At 39.3% G+C, this 18753-nt stretch overlaps 1 protein-coding gene across 1 annotated transcript in view; it reads right to left on the minus strand.

Moving 5' to 3' along the window:
- The window catches only part of FBN1 (fibrillin 1), a 230897-nt gene that overhangs the window by 87000 nt on the left and 125144 nt on the right, over positions 1-18753 (minus strand). The window contains exons 10-17 of the mRNA XM_029952242.1: positions 17297-17476; positions 16585-16725; positions 14776-14895; positions 11625-11750; positions 9841-9963; positions 6519-6641; positions 5062-5214; positions 1413-1466 (exon numbers count right to left, since the gene is read on the minus strand). Of these exons, the coding sequence (XP_029808102.1) occupies positions 1413-1466; positions 5062-5214; positions 6519-6641; positions 9841-9963; positions 11625-11750; positions 14776-14895; positions 16585-16725; positions 17297-17476 (1020 nt within the window). The remainder of the gene's footprint in view (positions 1-1412; positions 1467-5061; positions 5215-6518; positions 6642-9840; positions 9964-11624; positions 11751-14775; positions 14896-16584; positions 16726-17296; positions 17477-18753) is intronic.

Below are 18753 nucleotides of genomic sequence, written 5' to 3' on the forward strand. Positions count from 1 at the left end.
ACAAGATATTCTGCATCAAATCTCCATTCCACCAGTCCTTGAGAGGAACTTGGCATTTGAGCTGGAACTACAAGATGACCAATCCTTAATCAGGGGAAGGAAGAACCCCTGGTCGTCTTCTGGTGGAAACGTGGATCCACCAAATAGCCCACGTCCCCACAGCTGGTCTCCGTGTGGCCAGCCCATCCCTCTTCAATGAACCTTCTACAATGCCACCAGATTTAGCTCAAAAACAACATGACTGTGTCATTCTCATGGTTTAAGCTTTTGTAAATTCAATAATATCTTCAAGATCAAAATATGAACCCTGTTTATTTACTTTAAATTTCTCATTCTTCCATGGACATACAATACCCTTCTGCTCTGTGTCAGGAATGTCTGAAGCCCGGACTATTCGTTGGTGTAGAGCCCATTCAAATACCACCTGTTCTGGAAAAGCCTCTGCTGCTCTGTTCAGATGAGGCTGGGTCCTCCTTCCTCTGTGTGCTCACAGACTAAGAAGAGCTCTATAGTCAAGGGTGATGCAGAGTGACAGCGAATAGCTAGTCTCAAACCTTGGTCCTAACTCTTCTATAAATCAGGGTGGACATTTTTTCCTTCTCCAGGTCCCTATCACAACTTATTTATTCCCCACTAAATTATAAATTTCTTTACTACTTCTCTTGGCTCCAAATTTCTCCTCCCCACCTTCATCCCTACATAATGATGAAATTAATCAAGAGGATAAAATGACAATCGGTTCGGTCTACTTTTTTCAAAACCTTCCTGAATCGAATCATTTAGTTTTATATTAATAAAATAAGCCCTTCATCTTTCCTGTCATCTATTGTTGTACTTTGTTCCAATTCTCCCCTTTAACTTCAATTCTTCTACGGTATCTATATTTCTCTAGTTCTAACTCCCACTCTTAAATATTTCATTCTCTTCCAACTCAGTTAATTGCTATCACTGCTTGCTACAAAATATAAGATGGCTCCCTACTGACATCTTAAAATGACTGAACACTTGACAGTCAATAAATTGTTTAAAATGTGAATGGCTAACAATCCAACTGAGCCCATAACCCTGAACTGTACTTGATCATGCAAGAGCCAGAGGAGGGCCAGACTGCCTCTTCTTGTGAATGAGCAACCACAGTCATTGTATCTCACTGCTGTCCCCCATCAACCATCCTGGGAGAGCACCCGACCCGGTAGGACTGAGCCCAACACCCAAACCCAGCAATCCCAGGACCCACTGTGTCACAATTACTCTGCCCCTGGGGACTTCTAGGTGTCCTAGCTACAGTGATGGCCAGAGAGGGGGGTCAGACTTCATCAGTCTGGTGTAAAGGGACAAACTGGAAACCCACAGGAAGGCCCAGTGCTGCTTCTGCACATGCTTATGGTAGTAAATTTCAAACAAGTCCTTACCACTGCCTGCTGACGTCATCCCTGGACCACTGCTGCAGAGTGCCTGATATTCCGCTGCAACAAATTAACAGATAGTAAATGATTCCCTTGTTTGCAGAACAGGTTGATCCCCCACTTGGCTTTGCACACATCATTTCCTGCTAAGTGAGTGGAACTGAAGTCAAGTGGTAATGGAAAAGGAGGCATCTCCCTAAGGGAGTCACTGGTAGACCATGTTCCCAATATAAAGGCTCTGCATCACTGTGGAAAACAACTTTTAAGGATATAGGCAAGTTACAGCAAGTCCTTGTGCAAAGCCCTTTCGGAAAAGGTGTTTTTCCTATAATTTGATTTTGTCCACCAGGGAACACTTTACACTTAGAGTGAAATGTGCCTGTTAAAGTGTGGTTTCGTAACTGTTAATAAAACTTTCTCCCACCGTCTTGGGAATAATTTTGTTTCCCAGTGCAATTTTTTTTTAAATACAAGCGAGTTCTTAACATTTTCTCATTTCTCTCTTCAAATTCTCTAGCCTGCACTCACAAGAAAAACCAAGACTCTACACTTGTATTTAAGTATATTTTTAAACTTAATATTCATCAGGATACTAGGTTCATTCTAGATGATAAATTCATAGGCAAAGTATTGCATAATGTTAAAACTGAGATCTTACTAAGAAATTGAAGTACACAGAATATGTACCCAAATGTGCGATGGAATCAGATTTCTACTTAAAACTGATGCAATGTTTTACATACAATTCCAATCATATGCAGAAGAGCATAAGAGTGAACAATTAAAGAGGAGAACCAACTGGAATCATACTTTATCAGAGGAAAACAAACTGAAGTGGCCCCTTAGTTGCCCACGGTTTCTGGCAACACAGAGTCTCCTGGTCAAATGCAAATCATTTGTGTGCTTAAGCGGCACAAGAACTGGGTATTAGGGATGGGCCTTATTACAGAGGCCAACAGCATCTTGCTGCTGATGCAAATGGTTCTTACACTTCTGAAAGCTAGGAGACTTTATCCTTGATAACAGTGGACGCAAATGAATTACACAGATTTTAAACATGAAGGTTGAATCCTTCAGAGACTCTGCCTTCCTGCAAATGTAAATTTGAGAAAAGTGGTGAAATCCTTAATTTTTAAATCATCCTAAATGGGACCAAAAAAGGAACAATTGGGAAAGTGGCTGCCATTGTGTGTCTGCAAGCCTGGGACTGAAAGCAAAGAGAAATGCATTGTCATTAGTCTCTCATGTCAGCAATTAATTAAGACACTTTGGAAATAACTGTAAGCAGCAAAAATAGGAAAAACAATGTCATGTCAGTTTTACAAAAAGCAGTTTCACAGTTAGTGTTGAATGAGCTGATGCTTGGCATAAACAGAAGAAAATTCTTCTCATTGTTCTTTTCCATTCAGGGAGAATCTGGTGATTAGACTGTCCTCTGCAGTCAGTGAATTCAGGTCAGCATTGGTTTGAATGCTTGGCGACAGTGCTTCTTGCGGGGGCTCTTGGAAGCAAGCTCTTTCCCTCTCTGTTTCCTCTTCTATAAACTGGAGATAAGGATACCCAACCCACATGGCAGTTCTATGGATTTACTAGGAGAAAACGTCAAGTGCTCAATACAGCTCCTGGCACAGTTCACGCATTTAATAAATGATAGGCGTTGTTGAGCTTACTCAGTATTGTGCCATGGAGGCCCTGGTATGGGGACATATGAGAAAATTCCTAATATTTCCACTTCTCTGGGTTTAACTGACTGATCCCTGTGAGGAGTAAATATTCAGCAGCCAGTAAGAAATATCTTAATATAGAGCATACTTGGCTTCCTTCCAGAGCACAAAGATGGGCTATACATGTGACGAGGTTGAAGTTTCTCATTAAAATGACTAAAGAAGGAATCTTCTGAATATTTTCAGTACCTTTCAAAGTCTCCCGTCTCTCCTGAAATGAGGGATACTCTACATTTAGGTCCTTCATGATTTGGCATTTTCATCTACCAAAGAGGTGGAGAAACCGAACTGAGTGAAACCACTTGCACGTGTGGACCTCTTCCATGCAAGTGTGTTGAAATATAAAACAGAGGCTCGTGGGACTGGGCTTCAAATTTATCTTGCCTTAAGCTTTACTGCTTAAAGAAACCTGGTCTCTTTAGTCATCTTTCGATAAGATTACTTCATTTTCCTAGGTGTCCTAAGAATTCTCTGGAGATGTACTTGGTCCAGAGGAAAATGTAAAAACAGAACTATATGCACCAAGGGCCCTAGATTCTAAGTTTTGGTTCTTCCACTTATTGAAGATATGAACACACCACATATACTCTTGTGCACAGTCTTCACGACAGTCGTCTACCTTGTAAATTCCAAGTAGGTAAGAAAAGTACGTTGAAAAGTTGAAGTAACATACAAAAGGGTAGTATTAATGATATATGACTATAAAGTTACATGGAGGTATGTTTGTGGGATAGAATTATACTTTGTGCCATAAAATTGAAGTATTACGGTAAGCATGAACTGAACTAATTGCTCATCATTTATAAAATGATAATCTGTGATGTCAGCGGCCAGCACAAAGCTTTATTTCTTAACTGGCCTCCCCCATTTCTTTTAAAGTTTTCCATTTAACATTCTCTAACTTCTCACATTTTCATTTCTTCTACTCTCTAATTTCAATTACTTTCAAAATGGCAGATGTTTAAAAATTGTGAGTTAATCTGTAATTGATTGTATATAGGCCAGAAATGAACTAACTGCATCTTAGATGTAAATCGGCAAATGAAAACTTTGCCTTCAGTATTAGATCTACCTTTATTTTAGAACATTAAAAGAAAATGCCAAAATACCTTAAAATTATATCCAAATGTTGACAGTTTCAATAAACTCTTTTTGCCTTATAAATAGAAATAATTTACAACTGGAAAGGATCTTTTGGATTACCTAAACTAATTCATTTTGTAGATGCAAAAACTAAGGATCCCTTTCCATATTAATCTATTTTATAATTCTGTTGTAAGTTGCTTTAAATTCTTTTGAAAGTAGGTGAGAAAAATTCCAAAATAAATAAAAAGCTACAAAAAACTAAACCCCACAATTAAGCGATTTGTCTGCCTGTGGCTGGGGAGAATTCAGACTCACCAACCAGTTTTCTTTTCATTATGCCATGTCACTTCAAATTGAGAAAAATACTTTTTCCCTAGGGTTGAACAAAATCGTTTAGGAAAGGCACACCTAAATCAACATGAGGGATCTGAACAAAATTCACACATGGCTTTTTGGAAAAAAAGTTGGAAATATTCAGGTAATCTGAAAATTATTTACTTTTACACTCTGTAAAATCCAGCTTTTATAATAGTTCTTGCAAAATGCAAACATTATGAAACTACTTTAGAAAACAAGGCAAGCTGCATGAATTCCAAAGAGCATGAGTATTATTAAGGCGGAGGGGCTGGATGGGGGTTCCGAACGTGCTGCCTGTTCTCAGCGACCATTAGGACTGGGTGAGTAATGTGTGATCAGACCCCAAGCAGCCCTGCCAAGACCCCAGGAAGGCATGTGATATATCCAGAGAGCGTAACATAATTTTCCCCGTGATTTCCATAAACACAAAGACTGCATATGGTGGTGGAAGGCTGGCAGGATGGGGGCGCCCCCATGACACCACATACCTGAATTCTGTGCAGGACACGGTTGGCAAGGTTCCCCAAATGCGTATTCGGTGCTGGCACAGCAGCATTCAGATTTAGTAACGGCACCAAACAAGGGTTTGACGCACTGGCCTCTCTTGTAGCCACCGTAGCATGTGCTCCGCATGTGTGTGTCTAAACAGGAAGAGGCATCTGTCATCACACTGTCGCTTCAAGTAACTCCCCAGGTCAAAGTTGAAGCTGGCTTTATTTAGCCATCGTCCCTGTTCTAACTCACAGAAGATGCATCTGGTCTTAGGTCTCAGCAGAAAGAGACAAAACTTCATAAACCGCCTTCAGCTTCCAAGCACTGGAACTCAGTTGCCAGACTCTTTCAGTTTTCTAGGGACTATTCTGGTTTACCCAACGGTGAGACTCTTAAGTGCTAATGAGATTTTATCTCATTCATTTTTGTCTTCCCTGGACCTGTACAGAGAAGACACTTAATACAGGCTAAGTGAATGATGGGTGACTGATGACTCCCCCTGCGATAAATAAGATCTTTATGAGAAGTGTGGCCGACCTCAAAAGAAACATACAATTACTGAATGTTTGAATTAGAGGTACTTTCAAAAAGGAAGAACTTTAATCTATAAAAGGTTCATTACACAAATCTGTGGATATTGGTCTAAGTAGTGTCATCTTTACCATTAGGGAGGGGGTTTCCAGCTATGCCCAATTCCCTCCCATTTCAAAAGGAGAGACTACCATTCTTTTTTTTTTATTTTTTTTTATGTCTTTTATTTATTTTTGAGAGGCAGAGAGAGACAGCGTGAGCAGGGGAGGGTCAGAGAGAGAGGGAGACACAGAATCCGAAGCAGGCTCCTGGTTCTGAGCCAGCTGTCAGCACAGAGCCTGACGCGGGGCTCAAACCCACGAACTGTGAGATCATGACCTGAGCTGAAGCCGGTCGCTTAACCGACTGAGCCACCCAGGTGCCCCGAGACTACCATTCTTAAAAATAATTTGGATAAAATTCGTATCTATTTCTCAACAAATTTCAAACTTCTTATAAAGCCACTTAAAAATAAATTTCCTGATTATTCATATCTTCCTTTGTATTCTATACTTCCCTTTGGACATTTAATTCCCTACCTGAAAATGTCCACTATGAGATCATGAGCATATATAGGCCAATTTCAAAGACGATTGTCAACAAAGAAAGGTTGGAGAGAATTGAGGACATCTACATGATTAGAAAAGAAAAGGGGGGAGAGAGAGGTAAGGATTCCCCTAGTTTTCATTTACGTCAGCTCATCTTTCTATCTCTTAAGTTAATATCCAACTTATACAAGAAGAGAAGTGATATCATTGGTTTGTTCCCCCACAAGTATTCATTATGTCAATTCTGTTACAGTAGAGTGCATTTGTCGTTAGTGGGATGTATCCATGCATGGAGGGTGGATCTCTATCATCCATCCATCATGGCTTTATCTTACCAACGCACACACGTCCATCCAGACCCACGGCCAGTCCAGGAAAGCATTCACATCGGTAGGAGCCGTCGGTGTTGACACAGCGTCCATTCATGCAGATCCCAGGTGTTTCACACTCGTTAATATCTGCAGTGGGGAAAAGCACTTGTTAAAAATGCAGTGACATTTACATGAAACCACAGCATGCCTACAATTCTTTTACAACACTTGAAGATGGGAAGGTAGAAAATAACATGCAGCACCAACAATAAAAGAGTTCAGTGAGATGCATTTCATTGTCCTTTTAGAGACAGTAACAAAAATTGATGTAGACTATGTGAGTTTTTTTTAATGCAGAAAAAGCCACTTAAATAATAGTCTCCTGAGATTTTTTTAAACCCAAAATAAGAACCACCAAGGCAAAAATGGAATTGGAAGAAGGAAAGTGAAGCTAAAAGCCAGAGATCTTTGTGGAACGTTTCACATGGCAGTTCTTCTAGGACTGTCAGAAATCTGGCTTGATAATGGACTGCAAGTTTTTTAAAAACAATTTTTATGTTTATTTTGGGGGGAGAGAGGAAGAGACAGAGAGAGAGAGACAGAGACAGCCTGAGCAGGGGAGGGGCACAGAGAGGGAGACACAGAATCCGAAGCAGGCTCCAGGCTCTGAGCTGTCAGCACAGAGCTCTATGCCAGACTTGAACCCATGAACTGTGAGATCATGACCTGAGCTGAAGCTGGACGCTCAACTGACTGAGCCATCCAGGCGCCCCTATGGACTGCCGCTTTGACCTGGGCAGGAAGCTTCTCTGTTTGGCATCCAGCACTAGATTGGTGTCCATTCTGGCACCACTCACATCTTGGCTCTCTGAGATGACTAGCACAGCATTAAGAGATAGAGAACTAAAACCCTAATGAGACACTACAGAAAGGAAACACAAAATGAATATAGAAGATTTTGATGACCATTCCTGGCCAACAATAGCACTAAGCAATTGGAACCCAGCAAAGAAAAATCTTTCTAAGTATTACATATATTTTATAGTATCATATGTATATACTTAGGGAGGTATGGTAAAAGACTTTACTGGGCACATACTAATAATAGCGATTTTTCCCCTTTAATATGGGGGAGGAGAAATGGTACCAAAATTGTGTTTTGGAAAACATGTAACACTTAGAAACAAGTCATTTTATAACTACTCCTTTTATAATATGCAGCTAGTGTATGTAACTATTTCCTTTTTTCTGACCTTAAAAAGGCAAATTGAGACTGAAACACCTTACATTTTACTTAGCTTGTGTTATTTGGCACAAGATATATTCAGATGGTCCAAGATTCCATGTGCAGATTGTATTTTAAAACAGCGGTTATATTTAAATACATGAACTTAAATTGGTTCAGTTATTCAGGTCACCTTTTTGTTCAAGTTGCGATCTACAGTAAAACAGTGAACGCTATAGCCTGAAAAGTGACACAAAGGTTTTTAATGAGGACAACAGATGTAACACAGACATAGAGGTGTGGTTCAACGTGAGTGGCCCCAACTCTCGGAGATTGATCAGGGAGGCTATCAGATTAGTTAACTGCAGAGATTAAGTTAGCACTATCTATTCTAGCTTTACTGGTCACATCTTTGTGGTCTCAGAACTAAGTACTCAGCTCGAAGAGAAAATCTTATCCAATGATATCAGGAGAAAAGCTACAGAGAAGAAGAAATTCAGCATACATGAAATTTCTTTCTTTTTTCTGTTTCCAGGTTGTATATTCCAACTACTGCACTGGTTGCAAACAGTTGCAAAACCTAGTTTCATCTGTGAAGTAAGAATGCCTTCTGAAATAATTACTTCAGCATTATCTATAGGTCATACTTCATGCTGAGAGGCTGTGGCCAGGGTCACCAGCAGCCTGTAGGCACTGAAAATACACTTTAGTGTGCTCTGTGAATTAGCAAGAGGAGTATGTATTCTTGTAAAAGGTCTGCACACAAAGGGGCTTTCACATTTCCTTCTGTTATTTTGTTTGGAAGCCTAATTCCAAATATTCCAGCAATCATTCCCTTCCCCTTTCTTTTTAACGTGTACAGCACTTAATCTGTACAATTTGGCACTTTGTTGTATTCTGTTTTACATTGTAGAATATTTCTACGTGTTGGTCTTGTCTTTCAACTATATGTTCCTCACAGTGCAGGGCTCAAAAGCACAAAAACCTATATCCCATTTCAAATTTTAAAAACTCCAATGTTTTCTCTTGCTATGAAGACAGATTTGCACAATATTAAGGGCCATTGATGTGAAGGTCATGGAGAATGTAGGTAAACAACCCAGGGACAGAAGCTCTTTCAAGCCTAGAGAAAATGCACATCTTGCCAATGACTTAATACAAGGCTTTCTTCCATAACACCCTTACCAAAACTGTCTACCAGGGGAATGTGGAGAAAAGACATCATAGGACTTTATCTGGCTTCTCAATCTTGAATAGCTAGGCACTCAGCACTTCTCATCTGAAACTATGAGCAGAAGGCTTTGAGTGCAGCATTTTCACAGATTTCCTTGATGTTTTGGGTATGAGGTTCTTTGAGAAGTATGGTTTCAATGCAGATCTTGGACCCAAGTGCAAAAATCACTCATCTCTGACCACGTAAGGCAAGAGATGCTACGCAGAAATGGATTTTGATGACTCTTCTTAGAACCCCAATTTTCAACAGTACAAATAAAAATCTTCATTTTTGTTTCAATACCTAGAGCGATGAGATTATTTCAAGAGATACCAGGCTAAACAGTGGCTCTTGGTTAGTTTGTTTATTCTGCTTAATTCTATTTCCCTTTATGCATATGTGACTTGATAACACCTAAATAAAATGTCCATGAAAAACTTTCTGTTTCTTAATATAATCTGGAGGAAATCATGGAGAAGAGAGCACTGCAGTAAGAGTATACAGTATTGTGTTCAGGTGCAGACGTAAGATGTGGACAATGACAGCCATTGAAAAACCTAATTACCATTTATTGCCCAACTGCAAGGAAGAAGAATAACTGAGCTTATTTAAAAGGATGCTCATATTTGTTGGTGGACTGCCTGTTAATTCAGCTTCTCATTCAGTTGCTATGTAGCCTTTCCAGTGCCTTGAGAAGATCCCAAATACCCTTTCTGAAGTAAGAAGAGCTATCTGAAGCATAAACCACAGCTCTCTGAATGGCTGGACTTGAGAAGAATGTCCACTCAGGTCTCTTAAACCAGAATTAGGAATACTGTAAATTGAAAGGATCAAGAAGGAAAAGTGGTAACTCTAAGCAATATAGAAAAGAAAGAAATCAGGAGAAGGATATGATTTATAGCACAAACCTTTGCAATACCGCCCATCTGACGCCAGCTGAAATCCAGGCTTACAAATACATTTAAAACTGCCATCTTCATTGATACACATCCCATTAAGGCACATGTTCCTTATGCTGCATTCATCCATATCTGAAAAAATACAGAGGATACATTTTCTTATGACAAGCTTACAAAGGAAGCCAACCTGAATCAACAGAATTAATTTCCTTCACATTTCTTTCACTGTTATTGTAGTCTAAGGCCATGTAAAATATGTATTCTTAAGTTCTCAATTTGTGATGGATTCATGCAAACTAGAGACCTAAATTTATTTTCTGACATACTTTATATATATATATATATATACCAATATATACATGTATATAGATATGAAATTCATATATAATATATACAAAGTTTCATGTATGTATATATTTATACAAATATACATAATATATATTTATAATATATAAACATACATATATGACATATTATATAATATATATTACATATAACATGAATTTGACTCAATGGAAGCTACCAGGACTTTTTTTAAAAACAGCAGTTTACAAACTGAAGTGTATTGACAATATGATGGCTATCTTTACTTCACAGATATTACTTCTAATGTACTGAAAAGTAAAACCAAAAAGCAAAACTAAGAATGATGGAACTTGAAATGTATTTTGGCCCCCTCCTGATTCTTTATAAAGCAGAAACCAGAGGACAGCTTGAAGTTTGAAGCAATTTTAAATAGGAGCAGGAAAAAAATGTATTTTTAAAATTCAAGACTCGACTACGGAGTATAGCCATGTTAGTTAACCTTTAGCATTCCTTAATCATAAGATAATTTCTTTAAATTAATCAACATGTTATTTTATTTAATACTACAGCTGTCTTAGGGGAGGTTCTTGCTCTTCTAGACATGCTGTGTTTTCACTTACAGGCTTTAGTCAGACCAATGTAATTTATGATTTTTTTTTCTTTTTTTTAAAACAGGATTCTATCCCAACCAAGAATTTTGGCATTAAGTCTTTGAGTTGAATCACTGAGATAATATTCTTCCAAAAATGTTTCTAAGAACAATTTTGAAATTCTTTTAATGTATGAGTAGATTCCTGGGATCTTTCCCAAAGATGTTGGGAAAGACGATAAGAAGCATTCTTCATTTTTAGCTAAAGGTCTAAGAAGTGGAAACTCATCAATAATGTTCCTATTTTCAATTCAAAAAAATGGCAGGGGAAAAAAGACAAAATGTTTGAAATGGCCCAATTCAAAAGGAGATGATTAATTCAAGAGGAACCATAGCTGGTTATCAACAGTCAATGCTTCAAACAAATTTTACATTTTCAGGTTCTCAATAGTATTTTATTACTAGACAGACACTTCAAACAGAAGGTCTATAAATGACAAAAAATATATGGCATATATGAAGTATACTTCAATTAGAAAAAATATATATGCGGTTAGGTGTGTCCTATTTAAAAAAAACAATGTTCAAATTCTGATTGTATAAAATTATGAAATAATGATTTATGCTACAGAATTTTCATTATCACCAGGTATCTCTCAAGGACAAGCTCTCCTTATATATTTGAAATGTTATCTGACTCATAGAAATGTAATTAAAGGTTTGAATATTGCTGAAAATTATGCTTGCCTCTCCCATAACAATCTGTGCAATCTACTTGCTGCTTTGACCTTTCACCTAATGTTTGGCTTGGTCTTGTTAGAGACTTCTGAGCCTGGAATTGCGATGGAAAATGGGGATTGATAATATTACACCGTTATTGCTGCCATACAGGCATTACCTTCACAGTTCTTCCCATCTCGTGTAACATGAAAGCCCGCGTTACACACGCAATGGAAACTGCCATCTGTGTTGATGCAGCGTCCGTTATTACAGATGCGGCCATTCTGCAAACACTCATCAATGTCTAAGATTAAAGTTAAAAAAGAAGAAACAGCTTTACTTGGTGACTCAAACTTATTTTTCCCTCTCTCCATCTCCAAACCTATGATCTTAGTCTCAAGATGTAATTACTAAATGATATTCTTCAACAAAATTTTCATGTCCAATATTAAAATGACTAATTAGAGTTTGCAAGACATGTGACAGAAAAAGACTGCCAACATAACAGCATTGGATTGTATTCTAATTTCCGACAAAGCCCTTAAATCTCAGTCCTGTGCACAAAATTTTTCTTCACCATTTTCCTCACTAATTTAATGAGTCAGGACCTATCACCATCGATAGTAAACTTTGGCTGGCATCTTTCAACACCTGCTCAAAAAAGCAGATCTCATAGCTACATCAGAACAATAAAACGAAAGTCCTATTAAAAAAATTTCATTCCATCTGAAAACCAGCAATCACATGACTCCGAAATGTTTACCTTCCTTATGGCAGTCCTGGTCCAAGTACAGTTTTCTTGTTTATATATTCTTAGTTTCTTTTATAACATTATAAGCATTCTATCAGGCAAATACATTATGAGGGCACTTCCCCTTGTTTGTGTTGTGTTTTGTATTACGCCAAAGAAAACAATGGAGCTTGATATGGAAATGTTAAAAAGAACAGTAATTCAAATAACCTATATCTGATCACTCATTTAAAGATTAATGATTAACTCAAACTGGACAGCACAGTTCACTGGATTATCTGTTCCCTTCAGTTTCTAGGCTAGATACCTGGAGGAGTACCAAGCAGGATGGATACACACTGCCTGGTCTCCAGAGCGTACAATCTTTGCCAGGGCTTACCCCTCAGAAGACAGAGACCAGGGAACTGTGTAGTAGTGGACCGGGGCTGAACTATCTGTGCGGAGTTGAGGCCACATGTGCCTGAGCCCCCTAAGCATCCTCTGGACGACAAGAATGCGCATTCATGGCATACTGCTTACTCTGTCTACCCTGCGTCTGCACGCTGTCTTGTGGTTGACCCTCAGACGCACTTTCTTTCTGGGCAGATCCAGCCGTGGTTTCCACACGAGTCATTGGACTAGCTGAGGCAGTCTGGGCTTTTCTTCTGTCTGATCTTTGTGCCAACAACCTACGCTCTTTTTCTCTCTCATTTATTTCTTAATCCTTGCAAAAATCTGACTTGCTCTGCACTCCAAAAAATAGTAAAAGCCACATACTCTTGAGCAGAATTTTTTTAGGGTTCTATAATCTTTTGAAGCCCAGGGATAAAATAAACAGTATAAAGAGTTCGGCATTTTCTCTCCTCACTAATTTCAGAACACCACCGAGCTCCCCACTGCCTCACAAGACAAACTGAAAGCTTGCCACTAAAAGTTCTCTACTGTAGTTCTGTCTCTTCTGTCCCCTTCTCTTCGGTCTGTCAGGTACTTCTCCTCTGCTAAATACACAGTCTTTCTGTTTTGTGGCAACTTTCATCTACCCCAAAATCTGAGTACGTCATCAGCTTCTTATGTTTGAGATAAGCTGAGCACTAGCTCTTGAAGAAGACAGTGTTTGAGGCTTTCAGGTAATCCTCAGGCCCCAATAAATTAAGTCTGAACACAATACCACCACCACCTACAGTGACAGAATGAAATTTTTTTAATAGGACTTTCGTTTTATTGTTCTGACGTAGCTATGAGATCCGCTTTTTTGAGCAGGTGTTGAAAGATGCCAGCCAAAGTTTACCTTGCCCCAGCTGAGGGCTCCCAATAATCTCTCCTGTTTGCTTATTTAATAGTGCCGTCTTCTAGACACTGGTTTCAGTGTATTCTCTACATACTGCAAAATGCCTAGTACCCTGTATGTGCTAATTATTTTAAACAATAGATGTAATATTAACAATGTTTTAAACTCAGTTAAATATTCAAACTATCCTTGTTTATATTCATTAAGTAGGCCATTCATAAAAATTCTAGCAGGTAGACATGCCGTGCTCTGGTTTCTTCTACTCAAAACTGCCATTTATAGGCAATGTACTAAATAAAACATACCTAATGGCAAGAAATGTCTAAGCCTGCATCACAATCTAAGACCCTGAAACCAATGGCCAATAAAATCTGTATGTCTTCAACTCAGATGAAGAGCTTTTGCTTAAAAAAAAAAAAAAAAAAAAGACAAATAAAACTAAGTCTTATTAATGGCTGGCAATTTTTTTTAAGTGATACAAACCTTCTGACCTTTCCTGATATTCAATTTTAACACAGAATTCTCTTGCTTTTATCTGGCTTTACTGGATCAGTGAAATACCTCTTTCTGTGCCAAATTTGTAGAGACATAGATATTTGAGTTCCTTGAGGGTTGAAAGAACATCTTACTTATTTCTGTTGCAGGAACAGTATACCAGTCATCCAATAGGAGGCATATAGGATGACATACTCAATTAATAAGGGAAGGGAAAGTTTTGTGAGCAAACACTTATAGCAGCGTTTTCCAAACTTTAAAGTGCTTATGGATCACTGGGGGATCTTGTTAAAATATTGACTCTGATTTAGTGGATCTGAGGCTGGACCTGAGATTCTGCATTTCTGATCAGCTCCCAGCCGACGCTGCTGCTGACCACATGAATAAGAAGCAAGAAATTGCAAACTCCTTCCTTATACTTTAGATCTTTCCATTAAGAAATCAGTTACATGCAATTTCACCCGAAACTTTCCTCAGCTTCTGGGTCAACAAAAGACAACCAAAAGACAACCCCATTCCCTAGCTCTCGGATTAAAAATTAAGAGGCAATAGTGATGAGGCAAAAAAAAAAAAAAGTAGTGAAAATAAGATATTTCCACAGCAACAGGCGCATCTTTTAAAATGATTTGGATCTCTGCCAGATTTTATGAGGCTCTCCTTCCAAGTGGCAATATCTGGAATTGAGTGCAAAAAGCAGTAAGAGCCTATTAGCCTCTCCCGGCCGGGGTTATTCAAACTCTGTTAAATTCCTTTGAAGCAAACCTTTTACTCAGCATGTATGTCCCTTGCTCGGCGTGTCCCCAGCTAGGACCATACCTCGGCACTCTGTCCTGGTGAGCGTGCTCTGATAGCCAGGCCGGCACTGACAGGTGTAGGAGCCCTGGTTATTGATACACTCTCCACCGGCACAGGGGTTTTTCTCACATTCATCAACATCTGCAAAATACAGTATATTTCAGTAAGAAATTAGATAGCAATAACTTGCAACTTTAAGACCATTTTATTGGTTTCCTTTACATGTTAAAACACTTTCCTTTCCAGAAATAAATAGCATAATGAAAAGGATCTTTTTTCTTTCTACTGCAATGTATCATGTCACAAGCCACTTGAAAACAGGTTGAACAGTTAAAGTGTGTTATTTTCCTGTGTCATTTTTCAGAGGAAAATGCCAAACATGTAGCAACTCAACACTCCAAGCTAATAATCATTTTCTCTTCCTTGAGTCTGGCCTAAGGGAATCAAACATACTAACATTTCAGAAATGGCTTCTAGGCAGAATTCTGAGTATCTTTTACAGCTCTATTTTTCAATCAAAAGGGGGTCTAACCTTATCTAAGCATCCCTTGCTGAATCCCACTGAGAACATTAGAACAAAACATGAAACACTTATCATTTAAAGAGCTATCCTCACTGTCCAGAGTCCACCCCCAAATCCAGAGAGGCCCCTGCTAGTTTCACAATTGTTTAGAACTATGAGTATATGTAATAGTGAACTGGTTTATATCCCCCCTATTTGTAAAGATGAGGAAACTAAGGTTTTTGGAAGATAACCCACCCATCCACCCAGAGTCACATGTTTCTTGCTGCAGGTGTGCCCCCCACCCTGGCCCATGGTGGGATAGATGTCCCCTCTTCCACCAGTTCTGGATGACTTCTATGGACTGAATGACTCTCCCCTGGTGTGTTGCTAGAAGGGGCATTCATGTTGTCAGGAAACTACCCAGCATGAGAAACTAAGAACTCCTTACTTCTGCCTGATTCATAATGACAGAATTAGACTTTACAACAGAACTAAGAATGGCATTTATTAAAAAAAAAATTAGATGGCAATTGAGTGTTCTTTTCCAATCTAACAAATGAATTATTCTCATGCTACATTTCCTCCTTTTGCTGGCTTAAATGACTTGTCAACAACTCAAAATTTCTCTTTTCAGTTTTAATGACTTTTCCATTTTAGAGACAATTGGTAAGTTATATCCATTTAAGTTAGTAAAATGTGCAGAATTTTATGATTTGGGGACAGTGTGAATGCTTTATTTTCATGGTCCGACTTTTGATGAGATGGTTTAAAGTTGAAGCTACCAGCAATGACTTGAATATATTTTACAATGAAGGTGAAAAGTCACTTACCCAATAACGCCCTTACCCAAATATGTTCAAGTCTTAATCCCCAGAACCTCTGAATATGCTACATGGCAGAGGGGAATCAAGGTTGCTCATCAGGAAACCTTGAGATGGGGAGAGTCTCCTCGGTTATACAGATACACTCTGTGTAATCACAAAGATCCTTAGAAGTGGAAGGGGGAATTGGAAGAGAGAACCAAAGAATATGTGATGTGAAGATGCCACACTACTGGCTTTATAGAGGAGGGGACCATCATCTAAGGAATACAGAGGGCCTCTAGGAGCTACAAAAGGCAGAGGAATAGATTTTCTCCAAAAGGAACACAGTCCTGCTGACATCTTGATTTTAGCCCAGTTATTTTAGTCCCCCGTTGGACTTCTAACCTACAAAGTTACATTTTAAGCCACTGACTTGGAGTTGATTTGCTACAGCTGCCGTTTAGTCGTGGGACAGAACTGCAATAGGCTCTCGGGGTGGACCTAACCGTGTGTATGACATACCAATGCACTCCCCGCGGAGGTCCAGCTGGAATCCCTTGTTGCACTCACACCGGTAGCTCCCGGGAGTTGGAATGCAGCGTCCGTTTTGACAGAGATAGCGAAACAACTGGCAGTAATCAGTGACATTGACTGGCAGCACCCCTAAAGAAATAACATTAAACCCCGTTGAAATCATTTATAACCAGGACATCTTTCATCAGCACTTAACCCGTTAACAATGAGCAAAATGCTAAAACATAAAGAAAGGAAACATCCTCTGGGCAAAGATCCTCTGGGGCCAGTAAAGCATATTCCCATGTCCGCTCACAGCGGTCACATGCAGCCAGGTCCTGCAGCCGCACAGTAGCCTGCTTCTCCCTACCTCCACCTCTTTTCTGCCTCGCTCTCAAGCCTCCGGTTCAGATAAATGACAAAGGCAACGCGCTTTTTGCAATTTCTTGTAAACTGCTTTGCATTGTATAAAACTCATTGTCTATACCCCGTCTATGACTTCACCCTGTGAATCAGATTTACATCTCGCCCATAACTAACTGTTCTCCAGCTGATGCAAAACATCAATAACAAAAGGACATTAATCAGGAGAATATGATGAAACATTTTTCTCTATGAAATAGGAATATTAAGAAACTTATATGCAATGCTATGGAAATCAAACAAAAAAGTTAACTTGGTTAATGTAAGAAAAATCACCAGATGACTTTTGAATCCTTACTTGGTGGTTCCCGAGATGGGTATGGATATTCCACTGGTGGTCGAGGAACTATTAATGGAGGTCCAGGAGGATAGCCAGGAGGAACAGGTTGAACCGGAGGAATGGGGCCAAGAGGTGGGGAAGGATATCCTGGTCTCTCAGGAATTACCAAAGGGATGGAGCACAGCTTGTTGAAATCCTCTGGAAAAGCATGACACAACAGAGCACAAAAGCTGAGCTACAGTGTACCTCATAGGCCCGTGGAAGACACCCTTACATTTCAAAGTAACTTTGAACAAAATCAATCACCAAACCACATGGATCAACTGGAGAAAAGGGAAAAAGCCAACTGGCTTTGTCCCCATTCTACTAGCTACAATCACTATTAGGAAAAGTAATTCAAAACTGAAAATAAACTTCCCAGTGTGTGTACCATATGCCTCTCCCAAAATTTAGGGAGTCTTTACTTATGTCATAGTTCACCTTAAGGAAGAATCAAATGCCACTTTCTGCATTCTCTCCCACTTATGGACCCCCACAGAGCTCTAAAGAGCACACTGAAAAGCCTGGATTTTATTTTATGTCCAATGGAAAGCCACTGGAAGTCTTCAGATTAATGTGGGATGTAATCAACTGAACATTTTCAGAAGATCAGTCTTCCTGATACATGGAGAACGTGCTAAAGGAAGGCAAGGCTGTTACAGAAGACCAAGGGCAAGAAAACAATGGCTGGGTGTGGGAGGCAGTGATGGAACTGGGCAGAAGTGGACAAATTTGAAGCATATTTTAGTGATAAATGGGTAGTGCATCATGAAGGAGTAAATGACAGAGCGAAGGGAGCAAGAAATCAAGAATGACATAGTCGTCTGGTTTAGCAAATGGGTAGATGTTGGTGACATTTACCTAGATGGGGAAAACTTCAATGGAAGCAGGCTTGGTGGATAGAGGCCACATTCCATTTGAACATAACACATTTTGAGATACAGGCATCCAAGTAGATTTGTCACACAGCAGCTGCATAAGAGAGTTTGAAGCCTAGAGGAGAAGTGGGGGCTGGATAGAAGTTTTGCAATTATCAGTAGATACGTGGTATTTAAAGCCAAAGGGATGGAGGAGCTCACCTGGGAAAGGTGTGGAAAGTGAAGAGAAGGATGTACAGAGACAGAGTCCTGAGGACTACCTATTTGTAAAAGACAACAACGTGCTGAAGAAGCCACACCCCACAGGGCAGAAGGGATACAGGGGCGAGGGGTGTCCAGTGTTAATGCTGCAAAATGATTCCCTGAACTAGTATACCTGAGTTAATCAACTCTTTCCCTCTGACTTCTCATATACACTGATTCCTCTTTCTCACAATTACTCTTTTTTTAAAAAATAGTTTATTGTCAAATTGGTTTCCATACAACACCCAGTGCTCTTCCCCTTAAGTGCCCTCCACCATCACCACCACCTCTTTTCCCCCCTCCCCCTTTCCCTTC

This window comes from Suricata suricatta, chromosome 9 (assembly GCF_006229205.1).
Source record: "Suricata suricatta isolate VVHF042 chromosome 9, meerkat_22Aug2017_6uvM2_HiC, whole genome shotgun sequence".
Taxonomy (NCBI): domain Eukaryota; kingdom Metazoa; phylum Chordata; class Mammalia; order Carnivora; family Herpestidae; genus Suricata; species Suricata suricatta.